This window comes from Periophthalmus magnuspinnatus, chromosome 16, assembly GCF_009829125.3.
Source record: "Periophthalmus magnuspinnatus isolate fPerMag1 chromosome 16, fPerMag1.2.pri, whole genome shotgun sequence".
Taxonomy (NCBI): Eukaryota; Metazoa; Chordata; class Actinopteri; order Gobiiformes; family Gobiidae; genus Periophthalmus; species Periophthalmus magnuspinnatus.
Window position 1 is genome coordinate 19,983,039 of NC_047141.1, and position 25,771 is coordinate 20,008,809.

Consider the following 25,771-nt stretch of genomic DNA (forward strand, 5'->3'; position numbering starts at 1 on the left):
TATTTTAAGCTTTGCAAGATCTCAAACTCACAAAAAACAGCCATGTTAGACTCGATTGGCTTTTTATTTGGATCTATATCGCTAATGGTTTGGCCGCTCGCTTTAGGGTGTAACAATGGCACAAGCACTCTCTAAACAAAACACATGTTTAAACTTGACCTAAAACTTACAAATCAGTGTTTTTGTTGCTGTTGTGCTATTCAACTCAAATGAGATAATGCCATAGCAGAAGCTTCATCTAATCGCTTCCAAGTTGTATTCAGAAGGTGTCTGCAGGGTACATCTCAAATTGAAGTGAATTTCCTGCACTAGTATGTGGGTAGGTTATCATTAGATTGTTGAAATTGTCCTCCAACAGTCACAACAGCTGCATATAAGTGTTACGAATAAACATGATTAAAAAGTAGTATATTAAAATTAAATACTTACAATGTTAGGTAATAATAATAATAATAATAAATGTTATTTGTATTGCACTTTACATTTCAAAGAAATCTCAGAGTGCTACAGACAGAAAAAAAAACAAAACATACAAAGACACTACAAATCAGAAAAGGCAATAAGTATAAAAAGACATTACAATTTACATTCGCAAACATTAAATAGTTAATAGTAGTAGGTTGCTGACAAGGAAGTTAATGTTAAAGGGATAATGAAGTATCAAATGTCAAACCTTCTTAAACTTTCAACTGACACATTTCACATTTACGGCTATAACATTCACTTTTATCAATAACAACCAAAATTGCGACTCCTGCTTGTTTTTTGGATTGTATTTTTTCTTCTTAGTTACTTGGCACTTGGGTCAACAGCACAAATACAGAGTGTTTAAACAAGCTGGAACAGATGATGTGTGATAAAAGAACAAATAAAAAGTGTCACGAAAGATAGTAGGGAGCAGAAACCGCTTTAGGGGTCTGGCACAGGTTACACAGGTAGACTCCAAAAAGCTGGAGATAGCGAGTTTATCTCTGAGAGTGCCAGGATGGAATAAAATTATGCAGACCTACTTCCAGATGGCGCCTGCATTATTAGACCCTTTTTTATTTTCTATGCTGGGGTCTATTTGAGGTAAATCCGTTTCAGATCACTGAAGATCTTTCTGTAGCTAACAGTTTCACAACTGTCATGAAAGATCTCACCTACTTCTCTGAACTATAGGGGGCAGTAGAGCTCATTATTGATTAATGCCCTGGACTGGCTATTACTGAATTTTTGTGAACTTGCTTTATTTTTACTTGAGTAACTTACTTTGAGGGTCAAAGGGTTAGTTTTTCAAAAGCCATACAATATAAATACGAAACACAGACAGATTCTATTTCATAGGGATGAGCATGCTATATTGCAATATCAAGCTTACTAGGACTTGTCAGGAAGCGTAGGCCACTATTATAATGTATTGTTTATTTGTCCCAGAACATGGCTACATTCCCCCGCATTACTCTCTCTATAAAGACTTTACAGATAGTAAGAGCAGCTTCTTTATGTCCTAGTTTTACCTCAAAAATGTATTTTTCTGATATTAGAACTTTTCTGCAAAACAATGTATTATGAGGGTAAATTAGGGTCATTGTTTGTTTAGCTTTGTTTTTGTTAAACCAAAGCCATAATTTTACCTTCAAAGATATACCGCAGAGCCATGATGCACATTGTAGAGAATAATTTTCCCATGTATCAACACTGAAGAGAAAGACAAAGACAACAAAACACAATTTCACATTTGTCATATACTGGATTTCACAGCACACAAATAAAGCTCATCATCTTGTCTCCTTTAGGGCAAAATCAAAGTTAATACATTTTCTATTTGAGAGAACATAAGAGATGTTTCCAACAGTCTCTTGGATTAGGTTTACAGTATTGGTACAGGCTATAATGTAGTCTAAAATGTAGGCTATGTAGTATTAATTATGAAAGTATTAATTGTCCCAGACCTTTGATCATCACTTGACTTGACACGTGATGATCATTTAAATAAAACTTTAATTAAAACTAAGTACATCACCACGCGGGAATGTAGGGAGGTATTTACTGCATTTTTAAAAGGCTCAATTAAAACACTGTAGCTGCAAGTCTTTTCCTGTTCAGACCTGCGCATGGTCCCTATAGCTTAAACAGTGCTAGCAGCATATAACAGCTCTATCCTATGGTATTTGCGTTATATAAAAGCAGATTTTTATTTTTTTATTTTTTTTTGGAATCTCGCTCCCATAACATCAGTCAAATCAAGAGTAACAGACATTTCAAAAAAATATTTAAAACCAACCTGTCAAAAAGTCACGCGCGTAAAAGCTAAAATCAATGCACGTGCTACGAGGCGTGCTTTACTGTCGCGAGCGTTTTTCTCTGCTGCTTCAAACTGCGCTCCGCCCCACCCCTTTACAAACATCATCACTACACTGTGCCTAAATCAGGAAGCACCATCGTCACACGTTTCTCTTCTTCTCCTGTGTTTTTTTCATTTGGTTTATTAATTTATTTCTGTACGGACGCTTTCAGGTGACCAAGGCAACGGCTTCAGCGCCACAAAAGGGGGAAGAGGTTCAATCTGTTGCCGACCCCCCGACGACAACAAGAAGATACTGTCAGTTTGGCACCCACCCAGTACGAGGCTGCGCTTTGGATGCATTTGACACAGACTTATCGGACACGGGTATGTGCACTGTGAAACTGCGATCTGTAAAGGTGGATGAATATAAGAGATGGTGTTTTAATTTATCAATCACTACGGACGCGTGAGGAGTTACGACAGCCACTCCACGTCGACTTGTTTACAACTGTACTCACGAATTATACAACTGCCGCTAGGGGAAAAAAAAACAACAAAACGCTCCAGCTGTTTGGCTAGCTTGTGGTATGCGTACGTTAAAGTAGTATTTATTTACGCGCGTCACTGTCACCGCTGTCACCGTATTTTAGTCACGTGTTCGCCCCTCCACCTCTGCACTGCACTACGAGCCAACGCTGCAACCCCCCACTAGATGCGCTCAAAACGGGTTTTTGCACATTGCCCCTCAATCTCACATGAAATCTAAGACATTTAAATTTCTCTTTAACACCATTTACACAAGGGAGGGGTCTATGGACTATATATAAAGCATGTCACGTGGTATTTACTAGATTATCCTGAGTAGATGGGCAAGCACATGGGTTTACAAGCAGGAACATATGGCATTAAATGGAGAGCTTTTAATCGATCCGTACAGCTGTGAAAAGGAAGGGGGAAACAGCAGAGGAGGGTATAGCTAGCCAGTTATTAGCCTAATACACCCTCATTTTAAAGGGACATTTTAGTTTTGATTCAGTCTATTTAAAAAAGAACAGCTGTCAACTTTGAGTATGGGCTTTGCAGTTAGATGTGTTTTTGTAGGCCAAATTCACAAATTGTTGGAAATAGGCTGTGGCAAGGCTGCACTAGTGCACATCCATCAAGTACAAGACAAGAGGGCAGTTGTATCCATTAATACACAAATAAGCTCACAAAGCAGTTTGATCTACCACATTTACTTATGTGAAGGAATTTAGTTGACATTCTCAGATGATGTTTCTTTGCTCTTCTATAATGCGCACTGGATGAGATGAAGCAGAAGTGTTGATTTATTTAAGGTACCTGTGGAGAATATTTAGTTCAGACCTGGACTTGAAAAAGGTGTTTGACACCATCAGCCACCATTTTCTCATGTAAAGAAAGTTACCCAAACAGGGAAGCTAATTATTGATACATCAGGCACAGTTTAAAACTAAGAAGCTGCTTAACTATTTTTTAGCGCTGATAATTCCACATCTTACTTACTGTGTCACCTGCTGGTCACAGGGCTGTAAGATGAAGCCAAATCATTCTGTTTACAAACAGTTTAAATATAAACTGTTACACTGGAAAATTGTGGTCAAATTTCAAGACCCAAATCTTTTTAAAAATCCTACATGGACTGTCTCCACTACCACTTTATAATTTCTTTAAACAGTGTAGCAGACACACCAGATCTGCTAAAGACGATTCAGCCAATCTGCTTTCAGGGTGCGAGCTGTCCAGTTCTGGAACATTACCTGCGCTGCCTGCCGCCTGTGCATGTCCTGTGTCATTGTTGTTGGCTGACATCTGTTGTTGTTCTACAAGTCTATGTCTTTGTGCTTTGCAGAATGCTGTTATACATTTCACTCAGTAATCTGCTTTTATGTGACTTTTTCATTTGTATATGTTTTTACTAATCTTTTTGTCTATAGCATCATTTTTGTTTTTTGTTCTGACATTACACAATTTGCCTGGGGACTACAGTTGGAAACTGGCTATATAGCTAATACTGGCACATTGACAGAAATGTTTATCAATGTGCATTGTCCCCTTACAAATAAACTAATAAATAAAGAAAAACTTGGGATTGCATGAATTTGCATCCTTCATGAAAATAATATTCTTCTTGATTTGTGTACTGATTTTCTTTTACACAAATCAAATGTTGGATGAAACTGTGAGTCATTTCATTTTGATACATCATATCCCAGGAATTTGAAACTTGGATGTAATTCAGTCATGCCCCCTCCGTTTCCAGTCAGCATGATCCAACTTGTCTTTTACTTTCGGAGTAAGCATCTCTTTGGCATGACCCAATGGATTTTGCTCAGTCTTAAAGGTGGTAGTAAAATAAGGAGAAAAAATATGAAAACTTTTTACTGTGAGATGCCAGCGGTTTTTGATTTGCCTAGTTTCAAATCTTTTCTAAACTACAGGTTATACTTAGCTCAGAATAGTGCAGGAATGCATTCCATTGTACTCGATGGGACTGGTCTCAGCCTATCCAGGAGAGAAATACCTCAAAAATTGCTAAGCCAGGCCTTCACATGGTGTAGACTACACAGCATTCCTCTCATGTTTAAAACAGGCTGGCTTTCCACCTATGTGAGTCCACATTATTTACCACCATAGTTGCTTTGAGAAGCTTCAATGGCAGCTGTACTTGAATCACAGCAACTCCTCATGCTATGTTTGTGTTGTTTTTGTGTATGTTGCACTTGACGTTTGAGGTTAGTCAACATCCGTCCCCGCAGACTGACAAGCTTCCTGTAGTTTCTCAGGTTCCAGTTGGTACTGCCTGTTCTTGGCAGACAGGTTGAGTCACATTACCTGCTATGCTTCTATCTCCTGTGTAGCAATGCAATAGTTCTGCCCAAGGCGTGGTTTTGCTCATTGAATCTCTTGACATCCACTGAGGTGTCAGAGCATGAAGCATCGTAGGAAACGCACTGTGATACCAGCAGATGGCTTACTTGAAGACTCTCGCTTCAGATGTACATGAAGAGGTTGAGGCTCAAGGAGAAGATGGTAAACTCCAAAAGTAATTTCCTCACTAGAGTATTTATTAAACTCTATGGCTTCGGACACTGTGCCAAAAACACCCCAGAGGGACTTAGTGGGCAGAATATGCAAAATACCAAAATAAATATTAGCTAATTATTAGCTATTACCTACAGTGTATCTTGTACAGTGTACAGGCACTTGCTGTTTTGATGTTCATACAAGAGGAATGTCAACTCTGTCTGTGTCATATCGCATTGGTGTACACTGCTGTTGTGGAGCTGGAGCCTCCGGTCAGGCCTCAGTTGTGTGTAGGGGTGAATCTGTCTGATGACGCTTGCGGTTCAGTGGTTATAGAACCGTCCAAATTCTGCATGCTCCCATCTGCTACTACATCCTACTGTCAATATTTATCCCAGTAATATTGGCCTGTGTTAACCATACTGTGTAATGTTTATTTGATTGGATGTGGAAATGTTTACTGCACTCCTAAGTGTCATTCTGACTCCTTTTGCTATTAGTATTCTTGTTTTAATATCAGTCCAAGAGCTGACAGAGCTGGCCTTGTATTTTCTTTGATTATTCACACAGAAATGCTGCTTTCACCATGGCAATCTTTAATAACTGAAGCATGCTGTTTCTGTTTTATTATGATTTTTTTGTTCTCAACCTTAGAGTTTTCTTGCTCCAGCAACCTCATCTCATAAAATATGCACAGAGAAAGTAATAAACCAAGCAGAAAATGCAAAATTGCAGATCTGAATATCTCGTCTGGTCAAATAATGTTGCTTTTGAGGCTGTGGAAAGAAAAGATTCAAATGCCAGCTTATGAACAAAATAACATCATAATATACCTCAGAATATTGGTATATTGGTCAAGAAATAATGTATATTATTGTATTGTACTTTACAGTGTGTTTCTCCTGTCATAGTAGGGTCTGTGCTCCCCCTCCCCCACTGACCCTGATGCACATGCTCTGTGTTATTACATAATTGACTGAGCATAGTTACAGGAAGCAGCTGACGGGTTAAAGCCATGCAGTCGTGAGTGGACATGTCCAGGGCAATAAAGGAACTCTTCACATATTAAAGTTTGGTGTAATTTTCAGCTTCTGTGCAAATTTGCCAGGCATAGCTTTGTTTTTTGTTTAGTTTTTTTGACTTGCACAATTCATTTCACAGGCAAACAGGCAGTAATGGTCCTTAAAAGCTTTGGTGTCATGTTTTCGAATAGCTTTATCAAAATGTAAAAATTGACAACCAAAAATTAGACAAAACATTACTGTGAACAGGCATGAAGCCACATGATTGGGCCTGGTATGATCGTGGTAAGACATGCATACAGCAGCTCTTGTATGAGTCTGAATTCTTTCTTTGTTACTTTGCAGAATGTCTATCTGGATTTGGATTCTCTACTACAGCTTCTCTAACCAACAGTGACCCCTGCTTTGGACAAATACTTAAAATTGCCTAAAGTTGCCTGAATTCTAAAGCGTTTAAATGTTGCGGTAAATTTGAGGTAGCCTCTCCCCAAAATGAAAAATCTCAGTTATGCATTACCAGCTGAAAGTGGCACAACAGCTGGCATAACAAGCTGCAAGTCAATAGTCACTCAATACTGCCAGTGTCCATACACGCAAACAACACACCACACTGCATACAATTTCAAGTATTTGCATAATTGGCCTGTCCAGTTGGCTTAATTTGTTATGAATAACTTGACTTTGGCTAACTCCCAACAGGCTAGTCCAAGAAGTTAAAGCCATTTTAAGATTTTTCTCTTAGTGCAGCACTTTTCCTTCCCTTATTGTTTTTTACAGCTTTGTTAAAAAACTAGGATATAGCGAATAGCACTTTTTTGTTTACCTGCCTCCATCATTTCTCAAATCCCATTCTCACATGAATCACTACACCCAACTCTTTGGAAAATATTCTCAAGGTGGCAAATTGTGAACAGTTTGTAAAGGCAGGGAAATGTGCTTAACAAGTGGATAAAGACCTGTTTCTGGTACTGTTAAGATTGTTTCCATCGCCTGCTGCGAGTTTTATGGCTATAGTGAGGTTATCCTTTTTTCTATTTGACAGTGTTATAAAAAAGGCTGTTGTAATCCTGAGTTGGAGGATTTATGTCACAAAACCTGTTTATCCCTGCAGACCTAAAGCCTGACATAGACAGCTTTAGCACCACCATTATGAAAATCCATCTATTGTTCCATTTAACTCTTGAATAAATCTTATTGTATAATTACACTGTTATAATTATCCTGCTTTTATCTTTGAAATGCTGGACAGGAGATGCATGTATATTGGTTTGTTTCAGTATCAACATGCAGTGTGTTCACACATCTAATGAGCTCCTCACTGTTTGCTTTGAGAGAGCTGAAAGCCCTCAGGTAATGTGGTGCTACATGTAAAGGCATAGCTTGTGCTTTGACTTGTAATATAGAATTTTATGTATGTGTATTTTCCTTGATCATGCCACGAAAATTGAAACTTGAAAATTATTTGAAAAGAAAGATTCATGCTTCTTAATAGATATGGCATGATTTCAGGTTTCTTTAAATCAGATTGCTGTATAGTGCACCAGATAAGCATCCATTGTTTGTGTCTCGAGTGGTTACTCCACCTTTCAAATCAGGATTTGGTTCCAGACCATACGTCTTGATAAGAGTATGTGGCCTTGGCTGGCTGGGTAACATTGTGGTTAGTGATTAGTGATAGTTGTTAATGTTCCTAAAACAGATTGTTTTGTCATAAACCTAGTTTGTCAGATGTACATTACAGTACCACAGCAATTACCTTAGATGATCCACTCTAAGCCTTGGGCAGGGTACAATCTTGGCACTAGTTAAGATGGAGGGCACATTGGGTAAACACACTTGTGTTTGGGTACTCTGCATTTTTCCACCATGTACACATGATTCATATCCACTCCCCAGGTTAATCATTTGTTGTACTGTATTCCCTATTCATAAGCCCTGTTTTTAAGAGACATCGGTCCTGTCCTACTAAATAATATGAAACATTTGTGTAACATGGCACAAATTATTGATTACTGCTTCTTACATAAAAACATAATCCGTTTGTATCATTACTTTATTTGTTCTTATTTGTGCTGAAGTGAACTCTGTTTTGACTTTTTGTAAAGAAGTGTTAAAAAGTTTAAGAGCTTCTTCTTCTGGTAGTCTTACACCCGCCTTCTCTTCCTCTGCCCATGCCTCTCGCTCCATTATGCAACAGCCGTTCTCTTGCATATCCTCGCGAGGATCGCAGTTTAGATTGTGCAATGTGCTGGAGTGAAACTAGCTGCACAGCCTCTTATTCACACCCATACCATTCCACTGTGGCTCCACAGTATACAGGCTTTTGTCAACTCAGCGGCTTATTGACCGTTAAAGCTGAGCAAGTTCTGGGTTCAGATTGCATAGAGTACATTCACAAAACTTGTACACAAAGGAGCGTTTTTTTCTACTGCAGTTATTTTGGTATGGTCTGAGTGATTGTTTGACATAATTCATAGTAGTATGTTTGCCATTGTAAATACCAGAACAGTAGTCTGTTTATATTGTGTCTAAATAATGTTGACTGGGAATTATTTGTGATTTCATACAGAGATTGCTAACCATTTTCCCACTTTTCTTCCAGAGCATGTGACATGTCAAATGAGGAGTATGAGGAGTGAATGTAGGAGTGGTTGAAGAGGCCTTTATTGCATTTGGAGCAGCCACTTTCCATCAGTCAGCCCCAGGACAGCTATTACTACCACCAGTCTGAAAAATGAATCACTAATCAGCCAAAAAATACAAAAATGTAAAACAATTGACTTGCCAGTGCTTGTCAAGCTAGAGCACTGTTCCAATTAAAAGAGCGTTAAGTGCAGACTGAAAAGGGACTAAAATGCTCTAGAATCTTGAAATTACTAAAGCCTCAGTCTTTGAGGAGAAAGTGTCAAACAAATTGGTTAGGTTATTAAGAGTGAACCGGTACCATTTTCTCAGTGGGACAGCACTATTGTTACACTCAGACCAGAGCGTGATTCTGACTCACCTGCTCTGTCAGGAGCCGCTCAGACATATCAAGACCTTTACTGTAATACTGTGGGCACAGACACATCGGAGGTGCCTTCATAGTTTGACAACAGTAATATATCACATGTTTTATGGCTGATGTTAACCTTTTAAATGAAGCACAGTGCCTCTAAAGAACTGGTTGTAAAGTCCTCTATTACCATCAGGCAGCATCTTAAACCCAGCTGGATGAGACACTCAGGTCTAATAAAATAGTCACTGTTTTAGACCTCTGCTGCTGCTGTGAATAATGCCAATATGAAGAGCTGTTTAGTGGCTTTTGGAGAATTTACCTCATCACTCTTCAGTGCTGAATTACTTGACTGGAAAAACTAAAAATACACAAAAAGAAAAGAGGTAATTTAAGGCACTCTGAATGTTTGTTTAGTCAGCGGCATGATAAATTGCCCTTCTGTGATTGAAATCCAATTGTGTGAGTAATAAAACATTATGAGGATTCAGTACCTTTTTTCCCAGTGTTGGAAATGGTAAAAGTGGAGAGAATACCCAACATTAAAGAACACGCAGAACAGGGCACAGAATTGTTTTATAACTTTTACACTTTTTTGATTGTATGTGGGAAATAGAGCAAGGAGAGACGTACAGCAAATCCTCTTGAGTTCAGAGCAGGCACTAATCCACAACTCTGAGGCCAACTGGAGTTTCTCAGTTTGCACTGTGCTCTGAGCTATACCATGGTTCCATGGAGTTGAAACAATTTTTTGTGTCATAGCATTTTATAATATATAACTTCATAGAGTGCTGGAGATGTGTTTTTGCAATATAGGCTAGTGCCGTTTGTGTGTGTAACCAAGCTGTGGAGAAATGAGTAGCCTACTATAGACATAGATGATGACTGTATGTATGGTTAGTAATCTAATTAAAGGACAATAATGTATTCATTGAGTCTGAGACAGCCCTCCCTCTTCAATGTGAACATCGATGATTAGTTTTACATTTCAGACCTGACTGAAGCAGCAAAATGTCACAAGTTTGGCCAATAAGAAGTCTGACTCACTTCCCACGATAGCATTTGAGAACAATTGCTTGACTGATGAGTGAGTGAGACTGTGGAGGAGAAACTTGTGTAAGATAGGTGTCTGCCTACTTTTTCCTGCAATTTTACTTTCAGCTTGTGTCAGATTTGTCCTTGCAGTCATGATGTTAAACCTTACTCTTCTTTTGTCTTTAGTTGTAATGTTGAGTGTGTGGTTTGAAAAGCAGTAGCTCTCTCTGAGTAAACAGTGTTTCCCCTCTGTGTTCCCGTTTCAGAGAACAATGCACGTAATCGCACTTCCTCCACAGTTAATCTGTATTCACTGTGGAAACAGGTGTAACCCTTTAATTCACCTCACCTGACCAATTGTGTTTGCTAGTCAACATCACCATAATGTGCAATCTCCAGTGACCTGTTGTAGGAAATGTAAAATTACTCACAGGTTAATGAATAGTTGAATTTAGATGTTCACTTTGCATATTTTATGTTTTAATTTATTGGTTGATAAGGAATAAGGATGTTTAGGGTTTGTCTCCTATAGCAGTGGGTAAAGTTTAGAAAGTGATTACTCTTACTTCTTAATTGAACCTACAATACTAATTGGACCTACAATGCATTGAACTACAGGTAACTAGTTTGTGTCTGTACTGGCGAACTGCTGTTGCCTGGGTATATGAATCATACATGGTATATAGTTGCTGGGATAACCTTTGATAACTATTACTTAAAGTTATTAGAAACATTGGACAACTTCTGTTCTTAAAGTTCCATATTTTTTCCTTACATTAGTTTTCCTTTTTGAAGGAAGAAGGTGTCAGCTGAGATCAAAGTCTTAGACTGAATTAACTCTCCAGGTTTGTGCTGTGATCATTCAAAGGAGACTGCCCGCTGTCAAAACATATTTGCTCTGAAAGGCAGGGATTTGCAAAAGTCTGTTTGATATAAACTAAATCAGGGGTGTCCAAACTATGGCCCGGGGGCCAAATGCGGGCCTCAGACCAGTTTTTATTGGCCCTCATGCCTCTTGCTGAACCGGCCCACTTAAACATAAGCAGTACTTTAAACAGCAAATTAAACTATTTCTACCACTATAACCTCAAACATCACATTTCATTGTGATACAGACCTAAAATGAATGTGTTTCAAGCCTTATTAATACACAGCGGCTCTGTCAAAGCTGTGTATAAAGCACCGCACTGCACTGGTCACCGGTCTGTGGCCCTCCGCTTCAAATATGTTTTGAGATGTGGCCCTCTATAAAAAAAATTTGGGCACCTCTGAACTAAATAAAATATTTTGAAATGACTCACACAATAGTAGTATGTAATCTCTGTTGATCCAGAGTGGTTTTAATAAAACCACAACAGTTCTAACATTGCATGTGTCACTGCACTTGTATTTTCACTGAACATATACAAACTTTTCTGCCTGACATCTATTTCAGGGAACTGAAGAAACTATCCATCTCTACTAGAAAAACAGTTTTTGCAATGAGAACTTGACAATGAACCAATGTTCCCTTGGACATTACAAAGCTCTTTTAATTACATTTTTAAAGTAGGACAATATCTTTCCCCTCTGATGCTGTAAACCGACTCAGCAGTAGTAATTCAAAAATGTCACCTCACGGCTCCACTTGACTGGACAAATATTTTGTTAGAAAGGTTGATTGCCTGGTGCCCGGAAACCAAACTAATTGTTTGCAAATGTTGCTTCAGAAATATCCCCCTTCTGTTTACAAGAGCTGTGGAGAATATTGTGGTGGCTCTGGCAAATAGACTATAGTTATATGATAATTTTATCTTCATCATATTTCTGTTTGGGCAGTTTCCCACTTTCAAACTGTTGGTTTAAGAAGGCATTCTCATTTGGTATAGAAATTATATTTTTTATATACTATATTTTTTTCACCCAAACATGTGAAGAAATTGATGGCAAATGTATCATTGTTTCAAAATGCACTCAGATTCTGCCTTTACTGTAACAAATGGCCTCCTCTACGACCTTTCCATGTGTCCTGTTTTAATGTTAATAATTAGACAAGACTCAAAAATCTACATTAGTCTGCATAATGATTTTTTTTTTTGTGAGAGAGCAGACCTTGGTGTGTATTCTGTCTTTACAAAAAATGCAGAATACCCAATACCATTATAAAATCAAACACTGAATAAGTAACTGTTTATTACACATTCTTCCGCTTGATTTGCTTAGATAAGGAGCAGCACCCAGCTGCAGTGTGGTTTACATTCTTCTTCTCATTGTCCTATTCCTGTGTGCTCTCTTGCAGTGTCTGTCTGCAGCATGGGCCAACATCTAGGAAAGAGGGAGACTTCTATGGACACTAAGGTATGACTACACGCTGTATTAAATAGCCCTCAAGGTGCTGGTATATGTCACACCTTTTTGTGTTTGTTGTGAGAATTTAATTTGGCCTTTCCCATTGGCCTTTATCAGCTGGACTCTAGACCCTGCCATAAGCAAACCATCCAACTTCTGCACTTGATTTATTGCTTTGAGTGAGCCATGAGTAGCATTGCTGAAGTCTTGAATCTCACACTTCAGTAAGAAAATGCCAAGTATTCTTTAGTTTTAGTTTTTATCTTTATGCTTTTAGGATTGTCCATTCTACTCACTGCTACTTGGCTTGGTAATAATATCACCTCTTCAGCACAAAACAAACTAATCTTAGTTTATAGCTTATATCTTAAGTTTAGCTTAATTCAGATACCATTCAAGAAATTATAGATTATTCATTTTTTGGGCTAAGGTTATCTTTGTTACTGCATTGACAAATTACCTAGCAGGGTTGAAATACTTAACATATCTATGACCCTACTACTACTGCTCAACCTCAGAGTAATGCACAGCTAGCTTGCAAAGTTGAAAACTGAGTCAAAGAAGAATCAAATGAAAAAGAATGAAATTATTTTTAATATTTAGCATGCTTTAGTTTAAGCATTTTGTGTGTCTGCCTCTGTCAGTGTCCTGCTTTAATTGAATTTTGTTGCCATGGTTACAGCAATGGTACTGACAGTTCATAACGAAATTTATAACTCATCGCTAAAGGACACTTTTGATTCTAATTATATGACTAATACATATCGTTATTTTTGAAGATCCATAGTTCAATGAAGGTAAATGAGCCTAGAAAAGGCCATTATATTTGTGCCATCATGCATATTAACTCATCAAGAATAAGTCTGTGTAATCTCTCAGTCGTCCAGATCTGATCCATAATAAAAGTCAAAAGTAAAATCTGGATGAGCAGCGAAAATGTCAGCGGAACGTCTTCACTCCTACAACTTTTTGTCCGGTGGACAGATTTTACTTTGAGCTTTACTACTCATCAACAATTAATAAAGGAAATATTAGGTAAACATAAAAAAACATTCTATATCTTGGCAGAGTAATAATCAAGATATGACGTCTCTTCTTTTAACAATGTAATGACAGTCCATTGCTGCTCTGTGTGGTCTGTATGGGCTGTCTGGGCTTAAACTGAGATGGTAATGTGTTTTAATGGCTTCATGCAATTAACCTCAGCCTTGCACAGGCTCCTTTTGTCACAGCTTTTCAAAGTGACTGCCAATATAATGAGTTTGCCCATTAGCCCAGAGGTTGCAATCCAATTTGAAGAGGTTGCCGGATTGTTGTCAGCTTTCCTAGCCTTGTATAGGAGAGTAAAACGGAAAGAACGGCAAAGGGATATGACAGATAAAAGAGCTCAGCAGTGTCAGGGGGCTGCAGTGTGCACCTGGGCGAGTCTGTGGATGTGTGTAATGGAGATCTCTGGTGCGCTACGGATCAGGCCACGTGCCAACCAGCAGGAAGGCCATAGGTGCAGCCCACACATCATTTAATTTTTATACCTGCAATGGTAGTGAGAAGAAACGATAGACGTAGTATAGAACTTATATAACTTGATTTGGCCTGGAAACTAGAGTAGAGGTGGGCGATATGGCAAAAAATTAATATCACAATTTTCTTCGAGTCAGATCACAATTTCTATTTTATCACAATTCATGTATACTTTTTCTTTTCTCCTTTAAGAGGTTAATAAAGTAATCTGCTTCTTCTGAAGGTTGACACTTCACCGTGGTTAAATTTAGCTGTTACTCACTCTTACAGACTCTGACCAATATTTATTTATTCATTTATTTATTTACTGGATCCACATTAAGCTATAGCAAAGCTTTTCTGCTTTTCGTTTTTGGTTGAAAGATTCCTGCACGGGTAAGGGTATATCAAATCATTGATATACCCTTACCCATCCTATTAATAATTTTGCTTATACAGTGAGGCAAATAAGTATTTGAACAAAAGTTTTGTCTCTTCAACCTGCTCCACAGCAGTGCCACCTACTGTTAGATTTAAGATTGGGTTTGCATTCTTCTTTAATTTTGATTCAAATACAATACATTTTGTTTTGATAACATTTTAAATTAACTTGTTTGAACTTTATTCATTTTACAACTGGCTTTAACTCAGCGTCTACTTTTATACTTAAATCTACTGCTGTAGATGCAGACATGTATACCATGAAATCATGTGCATATATTGGCATTTTTGCTGACATATGGTAAGTCATTTATATAAGATGTGTACAATAAAGGCCCAAGGCGACTACCTTGTGGAATTCCACAGTTCACAGGCCTAACATTTGAATATGACCCATAGAAAAACACTTTCTGTTTCCTGTTTGTTAAATAACTTCTGAAACAATACAATGAACATGTTTCAAACCCACAACATTTAAGTTTACTTAAAAGCTGTTCTTGATCTGTCAAATTAAAAGCAGCAGTAAAACCAAGCATCATAGCCCCAAGAACCTCCTTTTATTTATCTCCTCCATCCAGTCATCTGTCATTTGGATCAGAGCTGTAGCTGTGGAGTGTCCTGCTCTGTATGCATCTTGGTAATCAGTGCTTAAAAAAAAAAATCTATTACCAAGCCATTTCTTCTAGATGGAGACTCCGGGTATTCCATTTTATCTGTGACTCCCAGCAGACTGTCACAGACTTTAAACAGGTCTGCCTGAAGTACAGTCTGGTCTTCTTTTTGTTTACCCATGTCTGCCTTAATATCATCCACATCCTTCTGGGTGAACTGAAGCTAGTTTTTAACTCCTGCAACTCCCTTGTAAATGTTTTTATTTTCTCTGTATCCATACAAGTATTAATCAATCCTTGAAAAATGTGTTGTTGTTGTCTTAATTGTTCCTTGAACATTTCCTTTTGGTGATGAAGTAATTCAGTGACTTGTGTCATAGATGCATACTCATTTTTAGATTTTGCCTCTGCTCTTTTTGATGACATTTCAGCTTTAGCACAGGTGCAGTTTTAGCACAGGAGAGCAGCACACCTCACCTACAGCAGGAGCAGCCTCAGCACAGGAGAAGTGAGTGGGAAAAAGTGTCTGTGTTTGAGCAGACTTCTGCAATAAACAGAGAACTAGGGAATCACAATATGACCAAAAGATTAACCATAAAAATATAAATCTAATTTGTTAAATAAATAACCAGAGCATGCCAGGGCTAGAAAAGTATTTTGTGTCCGACTATCCCCGTACCTGTGTGTCGTTTATTCTGTCTTTGGGCGAACAATCAGAGTCAATTTGAAAGGTCTGGCACAACAGCTGGTTGTCATAGGAACAGTCAAGCTAGAGCAGAGCGTGACAGAAGGAGTAAGGTTTGTGTTTAGTAGTCGTCAGCCCACTCTAAGTCCCAATGGTTTTTGAATGACGGCTGAATAATGCAGTTGAATGACAGGTAGCCGCTGCTCCCTTTAGTAGTAGCTCTCAAACGTTCCCCTTTAACAGATACCTGGGGTAAAATCCAAAACAGCTGCAAGCTAGTATCATTTTCTGCCAGGTACAATATGGAAAAAATTGAGATCATTTTATTAGGCCAGATGTCAGGCCTACTTTATTCCTTAACACATGACTGTATGCAGTTTGTCAGCATGCACCTGCAGTGTTGACAAGAAAATAGCTCAGATGTACAACAGATGTTGTTGTCTCTTTGTCATGTTTAGTGTACAAGCCCACTGTAACACTAAACAAATCTGTGATGTATATGTAGTTGAATGATGCAGTGGATTCAAGTCTTAATAGGTTTTAGTCTGTCTGCTGTCTGCTTTCTTCTTTTCTATTGCTGTTAGAACTAATTTCCACATCTAAGTGCAATTAGTTTGCACTATTCTTTAATGACAAGTTTCAGGGCATTAAAAATGGCGTCAATTCCACAACTCAATCCTAAACAATGAACTGAGTCACTTTTTAGGGACTGTCACCATTCTGAGTTCATCTACATGCTGCCTCAGTGTGTTATCCACTAGATTTGTAAAGTCTGCTCAACAGTTTGCGATCACCACTCACCTGCATAGTCACTTCAATCTGGAACATTCCCCAGAGCTTTAAAAACTGCGGTTATCAAGACTTTTAAAGAAGCACAGTCTTGATGCCATAGTACTGAAGAATTACTGACACATCTCAAATCTGCCATTTTTACAGTTGAAACCAGAAGTTTATATACACTTTATAAATACTGTCAGACATGAAATCATACCAAACATTTCCTGTTTTAAGTGAATTTGGCCCATTCCTCCTGGCAGAACTGGTGTAACTGAGCCAAGTTTATAGGCCGCCTTGCTCGCACATGCCTTTTCGGGGTCTGCTCATACATTTTTAATAGGATTGAGATCAGGGCCACTCCAAAACATCGGGTTATTGTCCATTTGGAAGACCCATTTGCACCAAAGCTTTAACTTCCTGGCTGAATTCTTGAGATGTTGCTTCAGTATTTCCACATAATATTCTTTCCTCATGATTCATCTATTTTGTGAAGTGCACCAGTCCCTCCTGTAGAAAAACAACCCCACAACATGATGCTCCCACCCCCGTATTTAACAGTTGGGATGGTGTTGTCAGGCTTGCAAGTTTCCCCCTTTTTCCTCCAAATGTAAAGATACTCATTATGGACAAACAGTTCAATTTTATTTTCATAAGACCACAGCACATGTCTTCAAAAATTCAGGTCTTTGTCCCTGTGTGCACCTGCAAACTGTAATCTGGCTTTTTTATGTTTCTTTTGGAGTAATGGCTTCTTTCTAGCAGATTGGCTTTTCAGCCCATGTTGGTACAGTACTCGTTTTACTGTGTAAAATGACACACTCTTACCGGCTTCATCCAGCATCTTCACAAGGTCTTTTGCTTTTGTTCTTGGGTTGATTTGCACATTTCAGACCAAAGCAGGGTCATCTCTGGGACACAGAACCCGTCTCCCTCCTGAGCGATATGATGGCTGGACGTTCCCATGGTGTTTATACTTGTGTATCATTGTTTGAACTGATGAATGTGGCACCTTCAGACATCTGGAAATTGCAGCCAAGGATGAACCAGAATTGTGTAAGTCCAACATTCTCTTCCTGATATCTTGGCTGATTTCTTTTGACTTTCCCATGATGTTACACAAAGAAGCAGCGTGTTTCAGGTGTGCCTTCAAATACATCCATAGGTGTGTCTCTAATTAACTCAAATGTTATCATTAAACCTATTGGAAGCTTCCAAAGACATGACATCATCATCTGGGTTTTCCCAAATTGTTTAAAGTCATAGTGATCTTACTGTATGTAAACTTCTGACTTTGAAGAAATTAATGAAAAATTGTCCTTCTCTCATTATTCTGGCTTTTAGCAAATAGAAATAATTTTGGTAATCCTAAATTACCTAAAACAGTAAAAGTTTAGTCTGATTTCATGTCAGGCAGTGAGGAAATTTAAGCATATGTGTCTTTTTATACAGTGTATGTAAACTTATGGTTTCAACTGTAGGCAAAGTCCATGAAACAGTTACCAACAGCTTAGTAACTTTATCCAAATGAATAACTCTTTTGTTGTTTCTCAGTCAGGTTTTAGACCTCACCACAACACTGAGACTGCTTTTATCATCTTATCATTCTAATGTGTTCCAGTTAAAATGCAGAATTGGGTAGAGTTGCCAAAAGATGTGCTCAAGCAAGGGTACACTTATTTCAAAATCATATTACTCAAAAAGTACACAGTAGTTATCCAAGTTAGAGGAGCGTAAGAGAAAATTGAAATACGGGGGTGGCGGCATCATGTAGTGGGGTTGTTGTTATGTTATGAAACTGTGGACATAACATTGATTTATAATTATCAGATAATTTGAAGTGAATGTAATTGGAAGAACAGAACATTAAATAATGTACAAAAACGTCAAAGAGTAGACCACAAAAATTAATGAGTAATGACCCATGTTTCATTTTAGGTTCACATTACTTTGATGTTTATTGTAGACTTTGGACGCAGAGTTGAGTTATGCGACAAACATTTCTATAATAAATTAGCACAGATTTTGTGTAAATGCACATATTAATAAGCATGCAGAATGCATTGTTCACACAGGATTACCACTTCTGTAGCAGATGTGACAAAAAGAGTTTTCTGCAATAATCCAGCTTCTTAACCTGACAACAGGAGCAGTAACCTTCTGGACTACATTCACATCATCTGACGATTTAGATAAAGAAAGGATAAGCCACAACCAAAAACAGCCAACTGAAGAAATAGACTCACCATGCTGGCTTTGTGGCTTTCAAGCATGATTATGAACGTCCAGACTCACTGTTTTATCATTATTCATATCACTTTGTCATTATTTTACAGATGACTTGCTTCTTGCTAAATAAATAAATCTGTCTGCAGTAAACATCTATTAGCTGGCTACATCACAATTAAGCATTAATAACATATATAAATTAGGTCTATAGTATTAATTAGGAAGAAATTTATCGCATGCACCCCTAAATTTTCTAGCTCCTAAAAGATTTCACTCAGGGGCTAAGTGCTCCTGATTATAGATAAACATTGTTCTTTGCGCAACTTAAGACATTTTCTTCAAAAAGTTAAGGCTGACCTGGAGCTCTCAACTAGAATTAGAAAGATTAATTATTTGCGTAATTTTAATTAATAATTGCTAAATGACCTTGGTTATTGCAATAATTAGTTCTCATTCATGAATGTCATGAAAAATAAAATGTAATTACACCACCAGCAAAGGTCAATGACACAAAATCATCAGAGGCATGTTTTGGTTTTTTGGGGGGGGTTTTCCACGCGATTTTTCAGCTTTTTCTGAGAACAGCAATGAAAATGGTTTGCATTTGTCATAAGAGCCTCAATGTTTTGATGATTTTTCACTGTTCCTTATCAGGCAGAAAGCCAAACCAAGCAAAGAAATCCATCAGTTCACAGCCAGAGCATACCTCGAGCATGTCTGCTTTTTATGTATCCTCCGTAGGTATGTGCAGGTGCAGATTTCCAATGGACTCCACAACACTCCTTACTTTTAATGTATCTATGTACAGTGGGGGGTACATTCAAATTTTTGGTTTATTTTCTCTAATCTCTCAATCTACGACAAAGTAATCAATCTTTAGAAATTACATTTGCACATATGCAGCAGGTGAATCATGAATTAACTTCCATGTACATTTTATTTTTGGAGGCTGAGTTATTGATGAAGAAAACTCAAATAGAATAATGCATACCATGCTGTGAATATTCCTCTGCAAAGTGACTGTGGCGCCAAATTTGCTTTGTCAGCTCCTCTGCTTTTGTTGAACTGAAGGCTGCAGTTTCCAGACGAGGGAGCAGGAGACTCATCTGGGAGGACTGGAGCTTATAGTAAGAATCAGCTAAAGCCATTGTACCACTGAGGCAGCACTGTGCATTGTGGTCAGAGAAACAGCCTCAGAGCATTCTCTTGTGTTCTTGTCTGCTAGAAAAGGAAAACTGTTGTTTTTTTCACTCACTTCCTTAGATACAATCACCTCTTTCAAACAGCAGTCACAATTTGTTTCAGAATCCTACCTCCTGCTTTTTTTAATCTAATCAAAAAGCCAAGATGAAGGGAACTCTTCCATCTTTAAAGTGCATAGACAGGATGGAGCTCTGAAGGGCACACCTATCACCACACTGCTGCAGATGGCGAAGAGAGCCAGGATTCCTTTGATTGTCTCAAATCACCCGGGCCTTTGAAAGGTGTCCAAATCACCGCACTCCTCATGCACTTCGCCTCTCGAGCGAAGGCTGTATCTACACTTACAGCAGCTGATCCACTGCTCTAGCCCCCAATAGGGATCAAAAGCCTGAGTGGAGATGGAGCGGGACAAGTATTAGAGCACAAAATCACCCAATACAATAACTGTTAAAAGACCCTCAAAGTCACATTGTTGTTTTTTTTTTAAGTCATAGGCCTATCTTTTAAGGTATTGGGTATCCACTTAAGCCTTGCCCACAGAAAATACTTAGCTGGATTTTAGGCCCCTTTATCCTCCTCCCAACTTTGTGGCTGAAGTAGCACTTTGCTGTGACACTTGCCATGTCTGTGGTTCCTCCATGTGCCCTACATCTCTCCTAAAGTCAATTGTGTTGTCTTACAGTCCTTCATACAAATGTGAGATAACTTTGTTTCATGAAGTTGCTAAGTCTTTGGCCGACACACTTTGTCTTCTTAATATTGCGGTAGATTTTTAAACCCTTTATTGAGTCCCCAGTATTGTCTGTGATGTAAAAATTGTTGGAAAAACTAAGAAAACCAAAAGAAGTTTGATAGAAGAACATGGCCTAAATTTTATGCAAATGTAAAAGGCAAATTACTGATAGCTGTGATGACCCAAGAAACAAAAACACAAGAATTAAGTCTGCTATTTTCTGTTGCATTCGTGTATTTATATTCAATCAGTTCCAATATGATTATCACCTTTGAAACATATCTATTTTAAACAGCACCCAAATTGAACAAACTTCCTTAAATTGTTCTATATCACTGTTACTGGCTTTGCTGTTAGCTTTTAATCTGTTATTCAGTCACTTTTAATAATGCCATTTTATATTGCATTTTTTTTCCCCTCTGATCACCATCAATCCCTCATACACCAAACTCTAGGTATCTTGCACAACCTGTGCAAGGGGGAATCACACTGCAAACCTTTGGTGAATGGGAAAACGTTCTAACCACTTCAGCCCTTTATGATGATCTCTGTGAAGGCACTCCCAAAAAAGTTTCAGCTTACTTTTGTGCAGAACAGCATCAAGTACTGTATTATTCACTTGATAGCTGTATCATGCCACCCATGCCCCGGCGGTATGCTAGTTAATAAAAGTCGCTATGTGAGTGTAATATAGTCCGCGTCTAACTCTGCACACCTGTCTCTGAGCTGAAGTTCTTTTTAACTAGAGGTGACTTATGAGCTCAGTGTTGAGTAGGTGTGTAGTCATTTTGACAGCTCCTGATCAAGAACATCAGCTGGCTGTGAGATCTGTGCCTGGCCCCCTCCTTTGCCTCCATAAGGTAATAATGAGGGTCATAGCAGGCAGTAAGGCCATTTTACTTAAGTTTAAGGCCTATAGTGTTCACATTATTTACTTTTGTGACATTTTAATAGTTTAACGACATTGTTTGGAAAATGTCATTATGCTAATGTTGTTTGGATTTGATTATAGAGCGCACACTAATGCAAACACACTCAAACATAACAATGTTTTCTAAATAAATAAAATGTAAATTCTGCCTTAATTATATCCTTAAGGCTAATATCTGTGAAGGTATCTGACTCGAGATGATGTCAACAATAATAACTAAACACTATACGACCCATACGACCCATGATGGAACCAAAATTGCTAAAAATGTCTATGGTTATAAGAAAACATAATAAATCAGTATTACAAAGCAAAATTCAATAAGAAAGTACATTTCACACTTGAGAAGAAGCCAGATGAATAACAAAAGAAAGCCATAATGGCTTTGGTCAAATGCTACAAGGGCTGAATATTGATATATTCTTGTATTTTTCATTTGAATCCCTGTGGATCCATCTCCTACAATGCCTCAGAGCTATGCAGGTGGAGCCTGAGGCATAATATGTTTGTCCATCCTTCCCCAGAACAAACATTTGGATTGATTTATCATTTTTCTGTTGAATTCCCTGTGTGAGGCAGAGTAAAGGCAGCTCAACTTGAGGCAGGGGATACATGGAGCAGAGCAGCAATAACATTTTTATATCCCAGCCCCAATTTAGTATGCTTTCCAAACTTATTTTATTGGATCTATATTTAAAGATTAACAATGCAAGTGTCTGTTTTAGTTGTTAGTTTTGCCTGTAGTAGTCAATAATTAAGTCATAGTGTATATTAGTCATAGCATATATCCCAAGCTGTACTGCTTATGGGAAGTGAACCAGGGAGTATTAAGTCTGAGCCATGTGAGGAAATCAATAGTTTAATAATTTAATGCTTTCTCTAATCAGAAGAGTGCATATTCAACAGGTGGTAACAATGCAGTGCCTATAGCTGGTGTAAGCAAAGAGTTAACTCCAGTTCAGTGAATCCCATATTTAGAATTCCCCAGTGAAATCAGAGCAACAATATTACATGCTCTGTGGATATAGAGCCAGAACAGACGCCCACGGTCTGCTGTGGTGTTTGATCGAGACAATTTTTACCAACAATGAGCTGCATCATCACAGCACCTTCTGCAAGAGCTGTGGGAACATGGGAGACCCACCTGCCAGATGTACTTTTAAAACTTTAGACAAAACTAAATAGTTCTGAGCAGCAGTGAATTGTGTAGTAAAGTAAGTAAACTTTTCTTTTTGCAGTCATTTGTCTCCCAATCTAATTTCAACTTTCAAATTTAAATTAAGTTGTACCATAAGGGCCCATTACAAATAGCATCGTACATGTTGAGTCGCCTTCCTGTTGAAATAATGTTTTTGAGCATAGTTTACAAATTGTAAATGTATAATTTTGTACTACTGATCTACTGTGAATTGATTTGAACTTGTCCTTTTGGTCAATATAGCTACCCACTTTTTTAGCATAAGGGTACAGTTTGTAATAATGTAATTTCATGCTGGAACTTGGAGCAATTATAGCAGACCCAGACCACTGATGTACAGAGAGATGCAGAGGTTGAAATGTACATAGATGCTAAAATTAGGTCTATTGCTGGGGTGAAAATCCAGTGCAGTTTATACTTGGAAAGGGAAGATAAAAGCAGTGATGCTGATGCTTTGCCTGAACAATGTGTCCATTAAATGTCTTATTGTATTCACATTACTAGATGCAACATTGTGCCAACTTTAGTTTTTCAATAGTGATTGCTTATTGATAAAAGTTCTGTTTGTGTTTTATGAAGGGAGAGATTATTATTATAAGCCAACAATAGCAATGTCTTTTTGCTTACAACTCTTTGTTACATAAACTGGATAATAAACCATAGTGATGTGTGTATATTCACACTTTTCACAAACACTGCAAAACTGGGACTAAACCAGGACTAGAACAAAACCAAACCAAGTTTACATCATTCTGGACTGTGTAGCCTAAGCCATCCATTCAATTTCTTCCTCTTATCCAGGGCCGGATGCGGGGGTAGCAGTCTAAGCAGGAACTCCTAGACTTCCCTCATCTCAGACCTTTCCTCCAGCTGCACCAGTGGGCCTCCAAGGCATTCCCAGGCCAGAGACATAGTCTCTCCAGCTTGTCCTGTGTCTTCCCCGGGGTGTCCTCCCAGCGGGACATGTGCAGAACACCTCCCTAGGGAGGCTTCCAGGAGGCATCCTGAACAGAGGCCCGAGCCACCTCAGCTGCCCCATATCGACATGGAGGAGCAGCGGCTCTACTCTGAGCTCCTCTCATATGACTGAGCTACTCACCCTATCGCTAAGGGAGCGCCCAGCCATCCTGCGAACGAAACTAGTTTTGATCACTATCTGCAGTCTTGTTCTTTTGGCCATTACTCAAAGCCCATGACCATAGGTGAGGGTAGGAACATAGATTGACCGGTAAACTCAGCTCCTTATTTACCACAACAGACCGATACAACGGCCGCATCAGTGCAGACGCTGCAGACGCCTGTCAATCTCACGCTCCATCCTTCCCTCACTCATGAACAAGACCCCGAGATACTTGAACCGCTCCACTTGAGGCGACGACTCTCTAACAACCCGGAGAGGGCAAGCCACCTTTTTCCGGTCGAGCACCATGGCCTCAGATTCATAAGAGCTCATTCTTATCCCAGCCGCTTCACACTCGGCTTTATTGAACCAGGACTTGCAACAGGCACTGGGGCAGTTTGCAGCCATCAGGACAACATCATCTGCAAAAAGCAATGATGAGGTCCTGTGGTCCCAGAACCAGACCCCTCTCAGGCCTCCTGACTGCACCTAGTGCAGCCTAAGCCTTATAATACACATATACAGTACTTTGGGACTGGAAATGCTGCTGGAATTTAAACTAAGAGCGGACTCAGTTCTCATTTTTGTCCACCTTTGCTCTTAGCTCTTTCAATTACAGGCAGCATTCCATTTTCACATTTTCTCGTGCTTCCGAGTGGTTACCTTTTTCTGTGTTTTGTCTAAAGGTCATGCAAGTCCTCTCTGCTTTAGAGATGAGGGAGTTTGGAGAATGTGTTTGAGCTTAGGCTACGGTATTTGAAACATCCTTTTTAATGCACTCAGAGTATCACATGATCTGCCTATGGGAAGCCAGGGGGTTTCCTTGCACAAAAAGCACCTGAGGTTATTTGCCCTCTTACTGAAAAAAGCTAAATGAAAATGTTCAGTGTGTCCTTTAGTTGAATTATAAAGTACTACACAGCCTTAACTTGTCAGTTCATGGAACATCATTGGCATTGTTGTGTTTTGTTGAAAGTCCAAAGTTTGGTATTTTGACAGAATTATAAATCTAAATCATGTTCTTTCTTCAGCCCTAAAGACATCGTCAAAGTTGCATTATCTTTCTTGACAAAGCCGGAAGTAAAACACAATTTAAAGTTTAAAATTCCTTTGTTTTAAACACGTCTTGTTTAAGTGCAGACAATAGGATGGAAAGGTGGTGTAACAGCAATGCAAATATTTTTAATTAGATTTGGGGTTTTATATCAAGAAATGCTTATGTCTCCTCGAGATTATTCTGTCACACAGCTTACAGGGATAAAGAAGTTGCTTTCCACAGTCTTTTCAGATACAGTGCATATTTATTTATTGACACAGATGCAGAAGTTATCTTTCAAACACAGCCAAACAGATGCATCATTTCACAGGAATAAGAACTCTGTAGGCAATGCGTAGAGACACTAAAAGCATAAACCATGAGTGTGAAATCATTTTACTATTATACTATGTATACTATATTAATTATTGACAAAACCCTTTTTTTCCAGCAGTTAGTCTTTAAACCTCAGAAGTATGAAAGGAGTTGCGTAGCTTAAACTGTCTTCTTTTAAGTGGTTAGCATATTAGTCTTAAGTATGTTTAAAATAGGTAGTATGCATTGACAATGAAAAAAAAGAGAGACAAAACTAAACAAAGACTAAACATGATGTCAG

General features: G+C 38.4%; 1 protein-coding gene across 2 annotated transcripts in view; it reads left to right on the top strand.

The window, feature by feature from the left end:
- The first annotated feature begins 2,383 nt into the window (after nt 1–2,383).
- The window catches only part of mbpb (myelin basic protein b), a 40,334-nt gene continuing 16,946 nt past the window's right edge, over nt 2,384–25,771 (top strand). Inside the window, exons 1-2 of one of the 2 annotated variants that reach the window (XM_033981030.2) lie at nt 2,384–2,653; nt 12,645–12,703. In XM_033981030.2, coding sequence (XP_033836921.1) covers nt 12,659–12,703 — 45 coding nt within the window. In that variant the 5' untranslated portion in view covers nt 2,384–2,653; nt 12,645–12,658. Of the gene's footprint in view, nt 2,654–5,198; nt 5,321–12,644; nt 12,704–25,771 lie in introns of those variants that run through there. The other variant, XM_055227766.1, reaches the window with a different exon arrangement.